General features: G+C 42.6%; 1 protein-coding gene across 1 annotated transcript; it reads left to right on the forward strand.

Moving 5' to 3' along the window:
* Positions 1-298: 298 nt before the first annotated feature.
* LOC132765699 (E3 ubiquitin-protein ligase TRIM7-like) lies at positions 299-17,880 on the forward strand. The gene is made up of 7 exons (XM_067465378.1): positions 299-765; positions 3,647-3,742; positions 5,971-6,201; positions 9,060-9,082; positions 11,686-11,807; positions 13,984-14,016; positions 16,269-17,880. Exons 1-7 carry the CDS (start codon positions 313-315, stop codon positions 16,784-16,786), a joined length of 1,476 nt encoding a protein of 491 aa, XP_067321479.1. The 5' UTR covers positions 299-312; the 3' UTR covers positions 16,787-17,880.
* The last annotated feature ends 583 nt before the right edge of the window (positions 17,881-18,463 follow it).

Consider the following 18,463-nt stretch of genomic DNA (forward strand, 5'->3'; position numbering starts at 1 on the left):
CAACAGACCTCAATATCCACACAGCTATATAGTCCCCATCTTCCTAGTTTCCAACAGACCTCACAACCTCTGAGGATGCCTGCCACAGATGCGGGCGAAACGTCAGAAGAGAATGCTTCTGGAACATGGCCATGCAGCCTGGAAAACATACAACAATCCAGTGTTTCCCCGCCATGGAACACTTTTGAAAGTTGCCAAGAGTCCGTTCCGGAAGTCCCTTCCGCCTTTTCCAAACGCCGTAGGGAAATTGCCCAGCCCTTGAAAGAAAAAGAAACTGAAAGTTAGCTTTTTGGGAGAACTGAGAAGAGAGCCATGGCTGCGGGTGGCGGGGACCCCGTGGGGGATCTCTGCGAGGAGGCGACCTGCCCCATCTGCCTGGACTACTTCCAGGGCCCGGTGATCATCCCCGGGTGCGGGCACAGCTTCTGCCTCTCCTGCCTGAGCCCCAGCCTAAGCCCAAGCCTAGCGGGTGGGAGCAAGGAGAACCCCCCGTGTTTGTGTCCCCAGTGCAGGCAAGCCTTCCAGCCGGGGAGCCTCTTCCCAAACCGGCAGCTGGCCAACCTGGTCGACATCGCCAAGAAGCTGAGAAATCAGGGGAACCAGGAGGGAAGGCAAGGGCAAGGGGGAGCCTGCCAGAAGCACCAGGAGCCCCACAAGCTCTTCTGCAAGGAGGACCGGAGCCCCATCTGCGTGGTCTGCGACCGGGCCAAGGAGCACCGAGACCATCAGGTGGTCCCACTGGAGGAGGCCGCCCAGGAGTACCAAGTGAGCAACACACCCAGGAGTCTTGGTTTCAGGAAATGTTTCAGCGTATATCTTATTTATTTACAGTATTTATATTCCGCCCTTCTCACCCCGCAGGGGACTCAGGGCGGATTACAATGTACATATACATGGCAAACATTCAATGCCATAGACACACAACATCTATAGACAGACACAGAGGCAATTAATTTAACATTTATTTATTTACTTTACTTGTATACCACAGTTTCTCAGCCCAACAGGCGACTCAACGCGGTTTACAACAAGGATAAGAATCAATCAACGATATACAATTTAAAACCATAAAAGCATAATATACAATATTGACACAACAATAGACAACACAATGCATCTCATAACTAGAGTCGTGATCCAATCCGCCGTCCAAATTTCCATTCCTGTAATCATCACATTCATTGCACTGTTTAACTGAATGCCCGTTCAAACATCCAAGTTTTTAGTCTTCTTCGGAACACCATTAGCGAGGGGGCTGATCTTACCTCCATAGGAAGGGCGTTCCACAGCCGGGGGGCCACCACAGAAAAGGCCCTGTCTCTCGTCCCCGCCAGCCGCACCTGTAAAGCAGGCGGGATAGTGAGCAGGGCCTCCCCAGAAGATCTTAGGGTCCTGGCGGGCTGATAGGCAGAGATACGTTTGGATAGGTAACTTGGGCCAGAACCGTTCGGATAGGTAACTTGGGCCAGAACATTTCAGCCTTTCTTGAGGGTATTCTGGCCACCAGGGGAGCAGTCCCTTCACCGACCATTTGTGACACTGATGAAGTACTTCCTCGTTCTTTGCATGCTTGCTGGAGATTTTTATGGCCCCGTAAATTAGTTAAATTTGCCTCCAGGACTGTGGCGCAGCTAGCTGAGTGTCAGCTGTATTAAGATCACTTATGACCAAAAGGTCATGAGTTCGAAGCCAGCCCGAGTCGGAGTGAGCTTCCGACCAATTGTGTAGCTTGTTGTCGACCTTTGCAACCCGAAAGGAGACTCCATCTGAACATGAGGAAGAACTTCCTGACCGTGAGAGCTGTTCAGCAGTGGAACTCTCTGCCCCGGGATGTGATGGAGGCTCCTTCTGTGGAGGATTTTAAACAGAGGCTAGATGGCCATCTGTCAGGGGTGCTTTGAATATTCCTGCTTCTTGGCAGGGGGTTGGACTGGATGACCCATGAGGTCTCTTCCAACTCTATGACTCTATGAAAGACAGTTGCATCTGTCAAGTAGGAAAATTGGGTACCACCTATTTGTGGGGAGGCTAATTTAACTAATTTATGAGGCCATAAAAAAGACTCCAGCAAAGCACTCCAGCAAAAGCATGCGGGGAATGCAGAAGTTCTTCATCAGTGTTGCAGATGGACGATGAAAGCGACAGCTCCCCTGGTGGCCAGAAAAAGTTAAATAGCCTCTGACTGTCTGTCTATGTCTGTTGTGTGTCTTTGGCCTTGAATGTTTGCCATATATGTGAACGCTGTAATCCGCCCTGAGTCCCCTGCGGGATGAGAAGGGCGGAATATAAATACTGTAAATAAATAAATAGCCTCCCTGCATAAGTGGTACCTAAATTTCCTATTTATTTATTTATTTGGAAGATTTCTGTACCGGCCTTCTCACCTCAACGAGGGACTCAGGTCGGTTTACTACATATATGCAAATACAATAATATATAAGTACAACAGAGTGCAATGTCATTACAGATTAAAATAGTACAATAAAGTACAATAAAAACATCATCATCACAATTACCCAAGCCAAGTCATCAATCCAGTTATATTCATAGTCATAGTCACAGTTCATCATCCTCCTTCCTTGTGGACAGAGGTTATAGATTCAGTCCTTGAATGCCACATTCCAGAGCCAGGTCTTTAGTAGTTTCCTGAAAGTCAGGAGGGAGGGAGCAGATCTAATCTCTAGTGGGAGGGAGTTCCAAAGCCTTGACAGATGCAACTGTCTTTCGGGCTGCAAAGGTCGACAGCAAGCTACATAAATTGGTTGGACACTCACTCCGACCTGGGCTGGCTTCGAACTCGTGACCTTTCAGTCAGTAGTGATCTTAATGCAGCTGACTCCCAGCCAGCTGCGCCACATCCCTACAGATGTGTACAGCAGGCACCAGCCAACCTCAATCAATGGCTGATACTAAATGAGAGACTCCCCTCTGGGCACACAGAGGATTGGGCAACTTGGAAGGCGCTGAACAGACTGCGCTCTGGCACCACGAGATGCAGAGCCAACCTAAAGAAATGGGCTACAAAGTGGAATCCACGACATGCGAGTGTGGAGAAGAGCAAACTACAGACCACCTGCTGCAATGTAACCTGAGCCCTGCTACATGCACAATGGAGGACCTTCTTGTGGCAGTGGAACTCTCTGCCCCGGAGTGTGGTGGAGGCTCCTTCTTTGGAAGCTTTTAAACAGAGGCTGGATGGCCATCTGTCAGGGGTGATTTGAATGCAGTATTCCTGCTTCTTGGCAGGGGGTTGGACTGGATGGCCCATGAGGTCTCTTCCAACTCTTTGATTCTATGTTGTGCCTGGATTATGCTTCAATTTGTTCTCATCCTTTCCATTTCTGACAACCCACACTGAAGGTAATTCCAATCTTCCGTGGAATTAGCTGGAAAAAAGAGATAGAGTTGGTAGCTCTCAGTATACTGCTAAATCACACAAATGTTGTCCTTCCCACAGTCTGCTGAAGTCAGTATTGATAACATTGCTGCTTACAATCTGCCACCTGAGTCAGTTGCCTCAATCTTTCTATGCTTCATAATAGTATTGGCTTTGAATTCAAGCACCAGACTGCATAACAGGGAGGGTGCACAGGCATCATATACAGTCCTTCTCATGTTCTTAAACAAGCTTAACCTTTTGTTTTAGGATCAGGTCTCTATTCAGTTGGAGCTGCTGAGGGTGAAGAGAGAAAAAATTCTGAAAGATATAGCAGATGCGGAAAAGGAGGGCCAAGAGCTGCTCGTAAGTGTCACCAATGTTGGGAAGACTATGACTTGATTAATTTGAGTTAACAGAAACCAAAGTGTAGTTGTAGTATAATCTATTTCTCATTCAAGACTTTAAGGCTGCATCCAAACATGGCAATACTACAGAAGAGCTCAGTCAGAAGAGTCCTGTGGGAACTTTTCCCCCAGTTTTGGACTCAAGACATCTTACAGCAGTTTAAACAAATGCAGTTGATTGTTTTCACAGCATACTAAAGGGGGAAAGTAATTAAACAATCATCAAATTAAAACCCATCCATGAAACAGAAACAATAAATTTATAGCACAACAGACATGATGTGTTTTCTCTTTAAAAGTCAGTTGTCAAAGGCCTGCCAGGACAAAAAAGTTACTGAAAAAAGACATTTATTTATTTATTTGATGCACTTATTAACCGCCATTCTCAGCCCATACGGGCGACTCATGGCGGTGTACAGTACACATAAAAAGACAGTTACAAAGGCCAGTATCAACAACATATAACTATACGACAAATACAAACTACGTAAAAATCCGCTTCGTCTCTTAGTAGAATCATAGCCAGTCTCATCTTCCTTATACCATTCCAGTTCTCATTACCGTAATGTTGTTGCTTAGCACTTAATTAAATGCCCTCTCGAACAGCCAAGTCTTAAGGCTTTTTCGAAAGGACATGAGGGAGGGCGCCTGTCTGATGTGACATCGAGCATAAAAAGCATTTACTGTTACAGATTATCTGCCTACCCCATGTATGCCAATTAGTTTATTTTAATAATGAATTGGGAGGAGCAAGGGAATTTAAGGAGTATCTGAAAATTTAAACTAATGCAGGGTTGAGCTCCCTTGGTCAGATCCAGCTCCCCATACGGGGACATGAGAGAAACCTCCCACAAGGATGGAAAAACATCAAAACATCCAGGTGTCCCCTGGGCAACATCCTTGCAGACAGCCAATTCTCTCACACCAGAGGTGACTTGCAGATTTTCAAGTTGCTCCTGACACGAAAAAAAATCACTAAGGTTTTTCGAGGAAAGGAGTTTCACTAGAAAATCCATTTCCCTATTCAACAGGGTTTTTATCATTTTCAGGAAATTTGTCAGCTCTCAGGCAAATAGATCCCTAAAGAAATTTACCATATTTATATTCCGCCCTTCGAACCCCACAGGGGACTCGGGGCGGATAACAACGCACATATCCATGACAAACATTCAATACCATCGACACACAACATATATAGACACACTTTCCAGCTTGATGAGAGTATGCTTTTGAATTCCGGCCATCGGGGGACCTGTCGCTTCACCGTTCACTTGTGACACCGATTTAGTATTTCCTCATTCTTTGCACGCTGCTGGAGAGCTTTTTTATAGTGTCGTAAATTAGTTACGTTGGCCTCCCCGCATAAGTTGTACCTAAATTTCCTACTTGACAGATGCAACTATCTTTTGGGCTGCAAAGGTCAACAGCAAGCTAGGTGAATGGCTGGAAGCTCACTCCAACCCGGGCTGGGTTCAAACTCATGACCTTTCGGTCAGTAGTGATTTTTAACGCAGCTACCAGCCGTGCCACAACCTGGTTCAAAATGAAGAAATCTGGAAGCTGTAGAAAAAAAGATTTATTGCTTTTAACATTGCTGAACTGCCCCTTTTATGTACCTTAGCATATATTGCAGATAAAAACTAGTAATGCAACTACTTGAATGGGACCATACTTTTTTTCTCAGTATTTTTAAAGGAAGCCTTTTTTAAAAAAATCCATCTTGAAATTCTTCTTTAACATCAGGTCCCTTTCATTAGACAAAAATACCTTTTCTATTAAAAAAATCCTTGATATTTGTTATAATTATCTTTTTATGTTAGTCATACTTGTGTTGTTGTGTATCTTCACGTCATTTTCAACTTACAGTGATCTTAAAGGCTTTCTAAAGCTGAAAGTATGTGATTTGCCCAAAATTCCTAGAGGTAACTAAGGGCCATTCCACACAACCATATAACCCAGAACATCAAGGCAGAAAATCCCACAATATCTGCTTTGAACTGGGTTATCTGAGTCCACACTGCCATATATTCCAGTTCAAAGCAGGAAATGTGGGATTTTATTCAGCTGTGTGGAAAGGGCCTAAGGGTGAATTGTGAGTTATAATAAAAGTGAGTTGTAATATAAGCGAGGGCCTTGAGTTAGAATACAAACACTGGCTTTTTCTTCTTCTCCATCTCTGTGTTGCAGGAATTAACACAAATGGAGAGGCAACAGACGGTGGCTCAGTTCCAGGAAATACGTCAGTTCCTTGAAGAACAGGAGAAACTTCTGCTGGCCCAGATGGAGAAAGTAGAGAAGGAGTTAGCAAGGCAGAAGGAGAAACATGAGGCCAGGCTTTCTGAGGACCTTGCCTCTGTTAAAAAAATCATCTGGGAGCTAGAGAAGAAGAAGCAGCAACCAGCCAGTGAACTCCTGAAGGTAAAACAGGCGGAAACAGTCATGGTTCCTCTCCAGGGGCAGGATGAAACCCAGGATTTGTATGTCTTCATAAAAAAAAGCTACGGAAATATTAGGCTAGTGGTTCTCAACCTGTGGATCCCCTGATGTTTTGGCCGTCAACTCCCAGAAATCCTACCAGCTGGTAAGGTGGCTGGGATTTCTGGGAGTTGTAGGCTAAAACACCTGGCGACCCACAGGTTGAGAAACACTGGGCTAGGCGAGCCACTTACAAATAAAGAGTGCAAGTTATTACTTATACATTTTGAACCTAGATCAGTGGTTCTGAACCTGGGGTCCCCAGATGTTGTTGGCCTACAACTCCCAGAAATCCCAGCAGGTTCACCAGCTGTTAGGATTTCTGGGAGTTGAAGGTCAAAAACACCTGGGGACCCCAGGTTCAGAACCACTGGCCTAGATTATCTGAAAGGGCACATTTACACTCACCACTTAACTCAGGGCCCTTCCACACAGCCATATAACCCAGAATATCAAGGCAGAAAATCCCACAATATCTGCTTAGAACTGAAATATATGGCAGTGTGGACTCGGATATTGTGGGATTTTCTGCCTTGATATTCTGCGTTATAAGGCTGTGTGGAAGAGCCCATATATCGAAGGCAGCTTGAAAATGAGTTGCTGGGCCAAAGCTAACAAAATGAAGAACTGTATGGTACTACACTTTGGCAATAATAACTTTTTTTTGTCGTGTCAGGAGCGACTTGAGGAACTGCAAGTTGCTTCTGGTGTGAGAGAATTGGCCGTCTGCTAGGACGTTGCCCAGGGGACGGTCTTGATGTTTTATCATCCTTGTGGAAGGCTTCTCTCATGTCCCTGCATGAGGAGCTGAAGCTGATAGAGGGAGCTCATTCGCCTCTCCCCAGATTCGAACCTACGACCTGTCAGTCTTCAGTCCTGTCGGCACAGGGGTTTAATCCACTGCGCCACTGGGGGCAATAATAATGAAAAGTGCAGATATAGTATGAGTGACTGACTTGAAAACAGTCCATGTTTTCAGTTCAGGAGTTTTAAGCCCCTTCTACACTGCCATATAAAATCCAGATTAAGTTCTTTGAACAGGATTATATGGCACTGTACATTCAAATCCCACAATATCTGCTTTGAACTGGGGGCACTTTCACACAGCCCTATATCCCAGAATATCAAGGCAGAAAATCCCCCAATTTCCGCTTTGAACTGTGTTATCCAAGTCCACACTCAGATAATGTGGGGTTTTCTGCCTTGATATTTTGGGGTATAGGGTTGCGTGGAAGGGCCCTGGGTTATCTGAGTCTACACTGCCATATATCCCGGTTCAAAGCAGATAATGTGGGGTTTTATTCAGCTGTGTGGAAGGGCCCTATATGAGAGTTAAAAATCTGTTGAAAAGGGTTTTCTCTTGGTTCCGCCACCATCGCAGATACATCTGTTGACAACTTGAGAAAGATCTGTTCTGAGGCTATGGAATTCTCTGCCAAGAGAGGCTTGGCTAGTTCCTATTTTCTTTTCACCATCAGTGAATATAACCTTACAAGAAGCCATTTATTTGATGTATTTGGCACCATAACACAATATGAAAGTGAAATTAATAAAAAAGCACAACCAAGGAACACAGAACATGGCCATATAGCCCGAAAAACCTACAACAACCCATTGATTCCAGCCATAGAATCATAGAATCAAAGAGTTGGAAGAGACCTCATGGGCCATCCAGTCCAACTCCCTACCAAGAAGCAGGAATATTGCATTCAAATCACCCCTGACAGATGGCCATCCAGCTTCTGTTTAAAAGCTTCCAAAGAAGGAGCCTCCCCCACACTCCAGGGCAGAGAGTTCCACTGCCTTCAACAATACATTAAAATATTAAGCTTATAAATGCATTTTGGCTATTGAAAAATATAAGTATGTGTGCTGTAATGTGGAAGGAAGGGGTCCCCAGCAAGCCTCATAGGTAAAAAGAACTGAGAAAAAGAGTGATCCCTTATCAAACTGGACTTGTCAACAAATTATCAGAAAATGAGCCATTCAAAAGCAGGGGAAATCCTGTGTTTAAAAAGGCCATCAGCTTTACTGCATTGGGAATGCTGGATTTTCATAAGTATTAGGTTTAACTGTTCTAGATTTTTCTTTTAAAGTGGATTGTTGCTTAATACGTTCTTTAAAAAATAGTATTCAGATTGTTTTAATTAATTAATTAATTTTAAGCTGATTTAAGCCCCCTTTAGGAAAAAAAGTGGGATGATAAATAAATAAAATAAGACCATCCAAGTGAACTTGGACAGTTTACCTTAATGCAAACTTGAAATTCCTTTTTTTCAATAAGCCCCATATTTGGAAACGTTTGTAAATAAATACTGTAGAGTCTTGCTTATCCAACCTTCACTCATCCAACATTCTGTATTATCTAATGCAGTCTGCCTCCCGCTTGGAAAAATGTCCAGGGAGGAAGAAAGAAGGAACCCTTGTCTGTTTTGGTGCTAAATTTGTAAATATAGTAATTATGATATGTTACTGTGCATTGAACTGTTTTGTCTGTCGATTTGTTGTAAAATACAAAGTTTTGGTGCTTAATTTATAAAATCATAAGGTAATTTGACGTTAAATAGGCTTTTCCTTAATCCCACCTTATTATCCAACATTTTCGCTTATTCAACATTCTGTCGGATAAGCGAGATTCTACTGTACAATGTTATTGTCAGCTCTTTGACATTGTTCCCCTTTGATATATAAAGAGTGATGTCGCCTAAGGGCTGAGAACAGCGGTATACAAATAAAGTAAATAAATAAATACTCCTTGCATGCCAACACTTGGGTTTCCTCTTCTTTTTTTCTCCTTCCAGGATGTGGAAAGTGTCTTGCAGAGGTGTGTATCTACCAATTTCCCTTTTGTCTCTGTGATGTTGGGGATGGGCTTTATGTAAAGGCTGTGGCCCTTCAGGCTCCTGATTGAGAGAATAGAATGAAGACCTCGTAACGTCTAATATTTCACAGATAAAATTGGTGACAGTATTTTGAAATTATTTCCTTTTTATTGTGACAAACAATATCGTTGACAGTTGATCTTTGCTTCCACTCATCACATATAGCAAATCCTATCTATCACCCCCTCGCCTGTAAATCTTTATGTTGCACTATACCAAAATCTAAAAGGTATATATGGTATAGTGAAATGTTTAACCTAGTGCATTTTCATCTCCTTTACACTGTCTGTTGATAACGTTTAGACAGAAGATTCAACAGATGCCCCATCTGCAATGCCATATCATGTAGTTTGGAACTTCGTTGAACTGCATTTTATGAGTCCACACCACTGGTTCCCAACCTATGGTCTGTGGACCACCAGTGGTCTGCAAGAATGGAAATATGGTCCGTGGCCTCACCATTACTACACCGTTGCCTTGAAACCACGCAGCAACAAGAGCAACTGGTCTCGCAAAGTCTTCTTATAGGGCCAAGGCAATGGGGCAGTCAGGAGAGGAGAGGCTGAGTACCCATGAAAGATTACTACTACCACATCAGCTCTAGATGATTAAATATGCTTTTCTGTGGGTGAGCAGATGGCGACTACTGGATGGCATATGTTCTGTATCAGAAACTAGAGATGATGTAGTCTATCCAATGCAGTTTTCTGAATCAGCACCCCAAATAACCAAACTGAATCTAAAGTTGACCAAAAACCAATTCGTAATCCTTTTGGTACTAATGTTGGAGAGCAGTCCCTGGTCAGAAAAAGGTTGGGAACCACTGATCTGCACTAACTATATAATGCAGTTTCAGGCTGTATGAAATGACAGTGTAGATGGGGCCATCGTTGCAATGTATCTTGGACAGATTTTCCTCTTTTCCCAAATTAATGCCATAGTTCACAATGCTTAATCTGCTTTGTCTTTGAAGGTATAAACCAGGGGTCCTCAAACTAAGGCCTGGGGGTCAGATACGGCCCTCCAAGGTCATTTACCCTGCCCTCACATAGGGTCAACCTAAGTCTGAAAAGATTTGAAAGCACACAACAACAATAATCCTATCTCATCAGCCAAAAGCAGACCCACATTTCCCATTGAAATACTAATAGGTTTATATTTGTTAAAATTGTTCTTCATTTTAATTATTGTGTTGTTTTTAAGTGTTTTTTGTACTACAAATAAGATGTGTGCAGTGTGCATAGGAATTCATTCTTTTTTTTTTCAAATTATAATCCGGCCCTCCAACAGTTTGAGGGACTGTGACCTGGCCCTCTGTTTAAAAAGTTTGAGGACCCCTGGTATAAACTGTTGTCATTGAACTACATCATTATTGCTAATGAGAAGAGATTTTACAATACATAGTTAAGTTTCAGTGTCTCTTAAAGCAATAGAACTATATCAAAAAAGAATTTTATTTTCTGTCCATTTATTTATTTTCAACTTTTCATTCAAAATCTCCATGCAATTCTAAGTGACACAACCATTTAACATTTGATCTGCTCAGAAGGTATTTATTTATCATGTCAGGAGCAAACCAAAGCAGTTGTATTGCATTAAAAACAAACAAACAAATAAAACACAAAGTTTGCAGACTTGGTATTCTATTAAATGTCCTTTGACCAGTAGCTGGCCACTTGGAGTGCCTCTGGTGTTGCTGCAAGAAGGTCCTCCATTGTGCATGTCGCAGGGCTCAGGAGGTTACTTTCTGTAACATGGGACAAAGCCACTGTGACACAGCCTTGCCCCACATTACAGAAAGTTGGGGGAAAGCCCAAATTCTGACACAGAATTTCTTGACTTAGGGCAAGTTGACACAGTTGGGCCAGTTCCCAAACATAATCAGCCACAACTTTTTCCACTGTCATCCTGATTGTATGAAATCCACATTTTGCCTGTATTTTGACTCCCTGTGGGATTCTGTTGTGATTAACTTCACAATTCAGCAGCAGATCAGTTGCACAACTTCAGCACTTTCCAGTAGTTTCTTCCTGCACAGTATTTTCAGTCAACTGCTCCCACAGCCTGCAGTCACTCTGGAACCTTTTACATACACTTGAGCACATGCCCGGCCATTGTCAGTTTTACCATTGTCTTTCCCCCAGTCTAGATGATATTACAAACTTACCACAGCATGCAGTTATATCTTGTCTTAGCAGACAGGTTCTTTTAATTACATATAGCCTTCGACGGACAACATCACAGCACAAGGAGAAATATACACTGTACACGACTTCCTTATATACAATTCTATACAATTACACATAGCAATCTCTGATTGGTTCCCAACCTATTAACTTAACTCAGACCCAGGATTACATCATTCACAATCACCTGGATCAGGCCAGAACACATTCCCCAAATATTCCCTATATACAGTTAATGCATGACTCAGCATTTCCAATAGAAGCCCATTAGCAGTGCATGACTCAGCTATATTACATTACAATACATTGTAAAACCTGACAGATTCTCAATTATATCCATGACGCATTTTTTGCACTAGGAGTAAAGAGAAGGCAGCGATGTTTCAGAATCCAGTGACTTTCTCTCCAGACTTGAAATGGAAGATTTGGGACTTCTGTGATATTAATCACTTTCTGAAAGCCATCATGGAACAATTCAAAAGTAAGGGAACAAAATACTATATCTATTATAAAAGTTAGTGTTTGTATGTATGTTTGTATTATGTTTGTGTGTATGTATTTTCCAAGATGACCCAAACGTTAAGAGAGCACTGTAATATCCACCAACAATGAATCTGGATCAAACTTGGCACACAGAACCCCCCCCCCCCCCCCCCAATAACCAACAGAACATACTGGAGGGGTTAGAAGAAGATGGACTCTACATTCTGAGAGTTATAGTTCACCAACAAGATTGCCTTTTCCTAATAAATAGCATTAAAAATTATCTAACCCGGGCATCACTGGCAACCTAAGCTAGTATATAATACAAGTGATTTTGGCAAATGGAATTCATAATCATTTGGAGGTTGTCACCTTTTGAAAAAGCATGATATTTTAGAGGAGAGCAAAAAACTTATTTTAGAATCTTTTCAAGTGGTATACAACCAGATGTGTTTATGCAAGGCAATTTGGCTTTCAGTTGCTAGACTGATAACCTGTCTCTGATCTGTTAGGAAAACTGAGATTATGCCAATGGATAAAAATAGCAGTGCTTCAGAAGTGTTTTTCAGTGCCCCGAAATACATCTTTTATTTATTTATTTATGTATAGTTTTTATATTCCGCCCTTCTCACCCTGAAGGGGACTCAGGGCGGATCACAATGCACACCTACACAGCAAACATTCAATGCCGTGTTTAGACATACAAGGCAGACAGACAAATAGGGGTATTTGGGATTTTCCGACTTCAGCGCCTGGAGGTTATACTCAATTTCAGCCACAGGGGGTTGCTGTCGCTTCATCTACTATGACACCGAGCCCTTTTTGATTGTAGTATTTATTCTTTGTTCTTTGATCGCCGGTATTTTTATGGTGTAGTAAAATACCTCCTTGCTTTTAACTGGTGCCTAATTTCTCTGATCACAGCTCAGCTGTTTTCGAATTGCTTAGGTGGACAGTAAGCAGAGCTTAAGAGTCGGGTGCTCAATCTGACTTGGTCTTCGAAGTTGCCACCTTCCGGTCAGCAGTGATCTATTGCTACTGGCAATTAACCAGCAGTGCTACAGCCTGGTCCATAAAGCAACTTGTTTTATGTCATGCACTCAAGAGACAAAAATGAAGTAGACTTTGGTAAAAACTAACATATTTGGTTTACTCATAACTTAAAGTGTTCAGTGTACACAGGTACACAACTTATCAGTCCAGTTACAGATATGTTTGAGATAGTTTCTGTGTGCAGATAGCACAGGACATCTCTCTTACAAGTGATTTGAGCAGTCCAAAGGCTAAAGAAGTCTGAAGTCTAAAATGGAGTCTGAGCAGTCTTAGAGCTAATCATATGGTCTGCAGCCCCTCCCACAACCCTCAGGAAACATAGAGCAAGGGAAAGCTGCATACCAGAACATATATACAATACAGTAAGCAAGCAACAGGATTATAGACAAAATAAATTACTAGAGGAGGCTTGAAGAAGGTTGTAATTTCCAACAAGTGAAAGCATGTATGTATTTTCGAAGATGGCTCCAACTTCTGAAGAGTACTCCCACCAACAACAGATCTGTTCCAAACTTGGCACACATACCTCCCTACGACCAACATAAAATACTTGGGGAGGGGGGAATAGACACTGGATGATGGGAATTGCAGTTCACCCTGCATCCAGGAAGAAACTCCAGAGAGCACAGTCAATCCCATTGACGATGAATGTGGCCCAAATTTGGCCCACAGATCCACCATGACCCACAGAAAATGCTGGAAGGGTTGCTGTCCTATGTTTCATGCTTCATCCAGAGATCAATGTGAACCTCCCCGGCAATTAATCTGGACTGAATTTGGCACATATATCCATCATGACCAACTTTAACCGGTGATGTGATTTGAGGGGCAGTGACAGGATGATGTTGGATATTGTTCATCCATAATCAAAGAGCACTATAATCTATAAACTCCAAGAGTTTTCCAAATCACAGGTCAGGTATATCTATATTTCAGTTGGAATTCTGTGTCTGCTTCTTTGAGGAATAAATTTCATGGAACACAATGGGATAAACATGATCAAATGTCTAGGAGAGAACTGTGTAGGAATGCATAGGACTCTTTATTTGTGTTAGCTTTTACATCATTTTTGCAATATGTAATCATGGTGCTTTACCCTTCCTTTTCTTTTTCTCATCCAGAAACTCTCTTGAATGGACTACCAATGAAAAAAGGTAAGTTTCTAATGCAGGACCAAATACACTGGGCTGATTTGATGTAGCCAATGCAATTTTTTGAATCAGTGCCCTAGATAAATAACTACAGGCCAAAAAACTAAGACACTAACATTTTCTTTGGTTTGAGCTGTGATTGGATCTCCTCCAAACACATGAAATTATAAGCTGTTTCTATGAATTTCAAAACAAATTGCATCACTTTTCTGCATAGTCTTTCCTTTGTGATTTATTTATTTATTTATTTATTTCGAACATTTTTACCCTGCCCTTCTCAACCCCTAGGGGGACTCAGGGCAGCTTACAATTGGCAACAATTCAATGCCGCTTCATAAAATACAATAACAAAAATAGCAATTAAAACCATGAACATTAAAATAAAAATTAAACGGTATACTTATAATCCATTTAGCTATTGCCAGTCTGGTGGCTATTTATCTAGCCATATACTAATGATTACTCCGCTTCACTTATCCAAATCCACTTCCAAGCCATAGTCAAATATTATCCATTGTCTTTTAACCTGATTGACCGAAGGCTTGGTCCCACAACCATAATTTTACCTTATTTCTGAAGGTGAGGAGGGATGACGACAGGCATGTAGCCAGGGGGGGGGGGGCTCGGGGGGCTTCAGCCCTCCCCGAAATTTTCATGGTGGTTCGCGAAAAGGCCTTACTGGTGCATTATTTAAACTGTTATGTTTATTCATATCATGATCTGATCACCATACTCAATATATCCCATATGCATGGGGGTATTGGGGTAATGATACAAAAGGTTTGCTAGGCTAGACCCTCTTTCACTCAGACTCAGCCCCCCCCCCCCGAAACTCAGCTCCCCCGAAACCCCCCCTGAAAAAAAATTCAGCCCCCCCGAAACGAAATCCTGGCTACGGGCCTGGATGACGATGATCTAATTTCCCCGGGAAGGGTATTCCACAAGGGGGGGGGCTACCACTGAGAAGGCCCTGTCCCTTGTCCCCGCCAAATGTGTTGGAGACAACAGTGGGGCCGAGAGCAGGGCCTCCCCAGAGAATCTTAAGCTCTGAGGTGGGACGTAGAAGGAGATAGGTTCGGACAGGTACGCTGGACCGGAGCCATATAGGGTTTTATAGGTCAAAACCAGCACTTTGAATTGTGCTCGGAATTGGATCGGCAGCCAGTGGAGCTGACACAACAGGGGGTGGTATGTTTCCTGTATGATGCTCCAGTGAGTAATCTTGCTGCCGCCCATTGGACCAATTGCAGTTTCTGAACAGTCTTCAAAGGCAACCCCATGTAGAGTGCGTTGCAGTAACCTATTTTAATGCAATCCATAAACAATGTTTTTGGTTGAAAGCATTGCCACTGATGCATGGCTGCTTTTTTATTTATTTAAAACGTTTATCTTCCGTCCTTCTCACCCTGAAGGGGACTCAGGGCGGAGCACAACATACAAATGGCAAACATTCAATGCCAGGACATGAATTCATTATATGCATACATAAACATTAAAAACATTTGTCTCAATATTAAAATACACTGTTTAAAACTGTCTTGATCATCTGTGTCAGAATATTCTAATTGGCCTGGTAAGGTTTCCTATTGTTGATTTATTGCGCTGTCCCAAAAGCTTGGTCCCACAGCCAAGTTTTTACCATCCTTCTGAAAGAGGTCAGTTGGCTTCCCAGACAGAATAGAATCATAGAATCATAGAGTTGGAAGAGACCTCATGGGCCATCCAGTCCAACCCCATTCTGCCAAGAAGCAGGAATATTGCATTCAAAGCACCCCAGACAGATGGCCATCCAGCCTCTGTTTAAAAGCTTCCAAAGAGGGAGCCTCCACCACATGACACTCAGAAAGCAGGGCCTCTCCAGACGATCTTAAATTCCTAGATGGTTCATAAGTCCAACCCTCTGCCATGTAGCAAAAGCACAATCAAAGCACCTCTGACAGTTTGCTTTGATTGTGCTTTTGCTGTATGGCAGAGGGTTGGACTTATGAACCATCTAGGAACTTGAGATCGTCTGTTAAATTGAGTTTCTATCTATTGGAAACATTGTTTTCTGTGCTGAGTAAGCCTGTGCCTGTCAACACTTCAGTCACAGTCAGAAGGAGGATGCTCTGTTACTGGGACAGAGCTGCTAAAGGAGAGTAACATCCCAAGTCCTGAATGCAATGTATAATAAATTTCTGTGATGTGTTGAGGCTCATGACTCATTCCCCCATTGACTGATGTTTGTCTTTTGTCACCTCCTTGAACTCCACCAGCAAATGTGCACCTGAACCCACTCACAGCTCATCCCCGACTCATCTTGTCTGAAGACTGTAAGAGCGTAGCATGGGTAGAGAAACCCCAAGATCTGCCCGAGAACCCTGCGAGGTTTGACCGACGTTCTTTCGTGCTGGGATGTGAAGGATTCACAACAGGCAGACATTATTGGGAAGTGTTTGTGAAAGGTGAGGGGATATGGGCTGTGGGAGTGGTCAGAAAATCTGTGAAGAGAAAAGGACTTGTGGAGTTTAGTCCTGAAGAAGGTATTTGGGCCGTGGGGAAGTGGAATAATGAGTATAGGGTTGTAAGGACTCCCGAGAACCCCCTTCTGCACCTGAGAAGAGAGCCCTCAAAGATCCGAGTGAGTCTGAATTGCATTGGAGAGCGTGTAGCCTTTTTTGATGCCGATACTGGAGACTTCCTTTATGCATTCTCTGCAACCCCATTCTCTGGAGAAACCCTTCATCCTTACTTTTATGTGATAAGAAAAGCTGAGCTCCATATCTCTTCTTAAGATGCATAGTTTGAAAAAAGAGGAGTTATTTTGATCCAGCTCCTAGAATTTTTGCAAATTTTAGCAGATTGTTGTTCTCTCCAGATCTGTTCTTTTGGGCTCTTCGTAGCAATTGGTTGAATCTGGATTAGTTTGTCAGGTTTTCAACACAAATAAGGGACAGCCAAATTCCATGATATGCAGGGGTTGACAACTAGAAAGTACCCATTAGTACGTTTGTGTTCTGATTTTGTATCAAATAATAATAATAATGAAGAGAAACAACTGGAAAAGCTAGTACGATACGAGGATTTAAAGATCGAACTGCAAAGACTCTGGCACAAGCCAGTGAAGGTGGTCCCAGTGGTGATCGGCACACTGAGTGCAGTGCCTAAAGACCTTGGCCTGCACTTAAACACAATCGGCGCTGACAAAATTATCATCTGTCAGCTGCAGAAGGCCACCTTACTGGGTACTGCATGCCCTATTCACCGATACATCACACAGTCCTAGACACTTGGGAAGTGTCCGATGTGTGATCTAATACAATAACCAGCAGAGTGATCTTGTCTCTGTGGACTGATCTTGTTGTGTTTCAAATAATAATAATAATAATTGTTATTATTATTATTATTATTTACAGCATTTATATTGAACCCTTCCCTCCCCGAAGGGGACTCCGGGCGGATCACAGAACACATACACGGCAAACATTCAATGCCATTAAACAGTCAGGACAGGCAACAGATAGAGGTATTATGTCGGCATTTTATTGAGAAATTGAGATAAATCACCTTCCTTATCTCGGCTGCTTTGACCTTCCAAGTTCTACTTGAAAGGCATGAAGTGGTAAAAACACCGCACTCCTTAATTCAGCTTTCACTGAAAGTGGCACCTTACACAAATATACATTCCATTCTTGGATCATGTTCGATCACATCTTTGCAAGCTGCATGGAGCACATTGCAATGTCACAGAGTTCCTTTCCGTTCTGCACAAGAAACTCCAAACGTGTCACTCTTCCAGTTCTCCACATCTCTATTGTTTTAAACCATGCATTACTGAAACCATCCAGTTTCAACTATAAACAATTTTCACAACAGATGACATTACATACTGACACATTTTTCCCAGCTTTGACGTCCTGGAGGTTGTGCGTGATTCTGGCCACAGGAGGGTGCTGTTGCTCCATCCTCTATGACAAAGAGCCTTGATCACAGACTTCTTCCTTTGATTGCCAGCATTTTCTGGTATTTCTTTTATGGTACCATAAAATACCTCCCTGCTTAAGCGGTGCCTAATTTCTCTACTCACTGCTTAGACTGACAGTAAGCTGGGCTGAAGGTCAGGTACTCACCCTGACCCAGGTTTCAAACTGCAAGCCTTCTGATTGGTAAGATCTATTGGCTGCTGGTGATTAACCAACTATGCTAAAGTCCGACTGTGCTAAATCAAGTATTGATTTCAGTTCACTTAACTATATTTTTCTCTGTGAAATTACTGTCCACATTAATGAAATTCTGTAATGTACACATTTCTGTCTTTATGAAGGAAAGGCAGTTGAATCCATAGATGGGGAATCTGTGGCTACAGGGGCCGACTATATTTTTATTACATAGTCGTCAGTGTTCTGTAGTCTTTACACAATTTGGATCTCCAGATTTTATTGAACAACAACTCCCATCACTTCTGATTACC

Source organism: Anolis sagrei, chromosome 2, assembly GCF_037176765.1.
Source record: "Anolis sagrei isolate rAnoSag1 chromosome 2, rAnoSag1.mat, whole genome shotgun sequence".
NCBI classification, from domain to species: Eukaryota; Metazoa; Chordata; class Lepidosauria; order Squamata; family Dactyloidae; genus Anolis; species Anolis sagrei.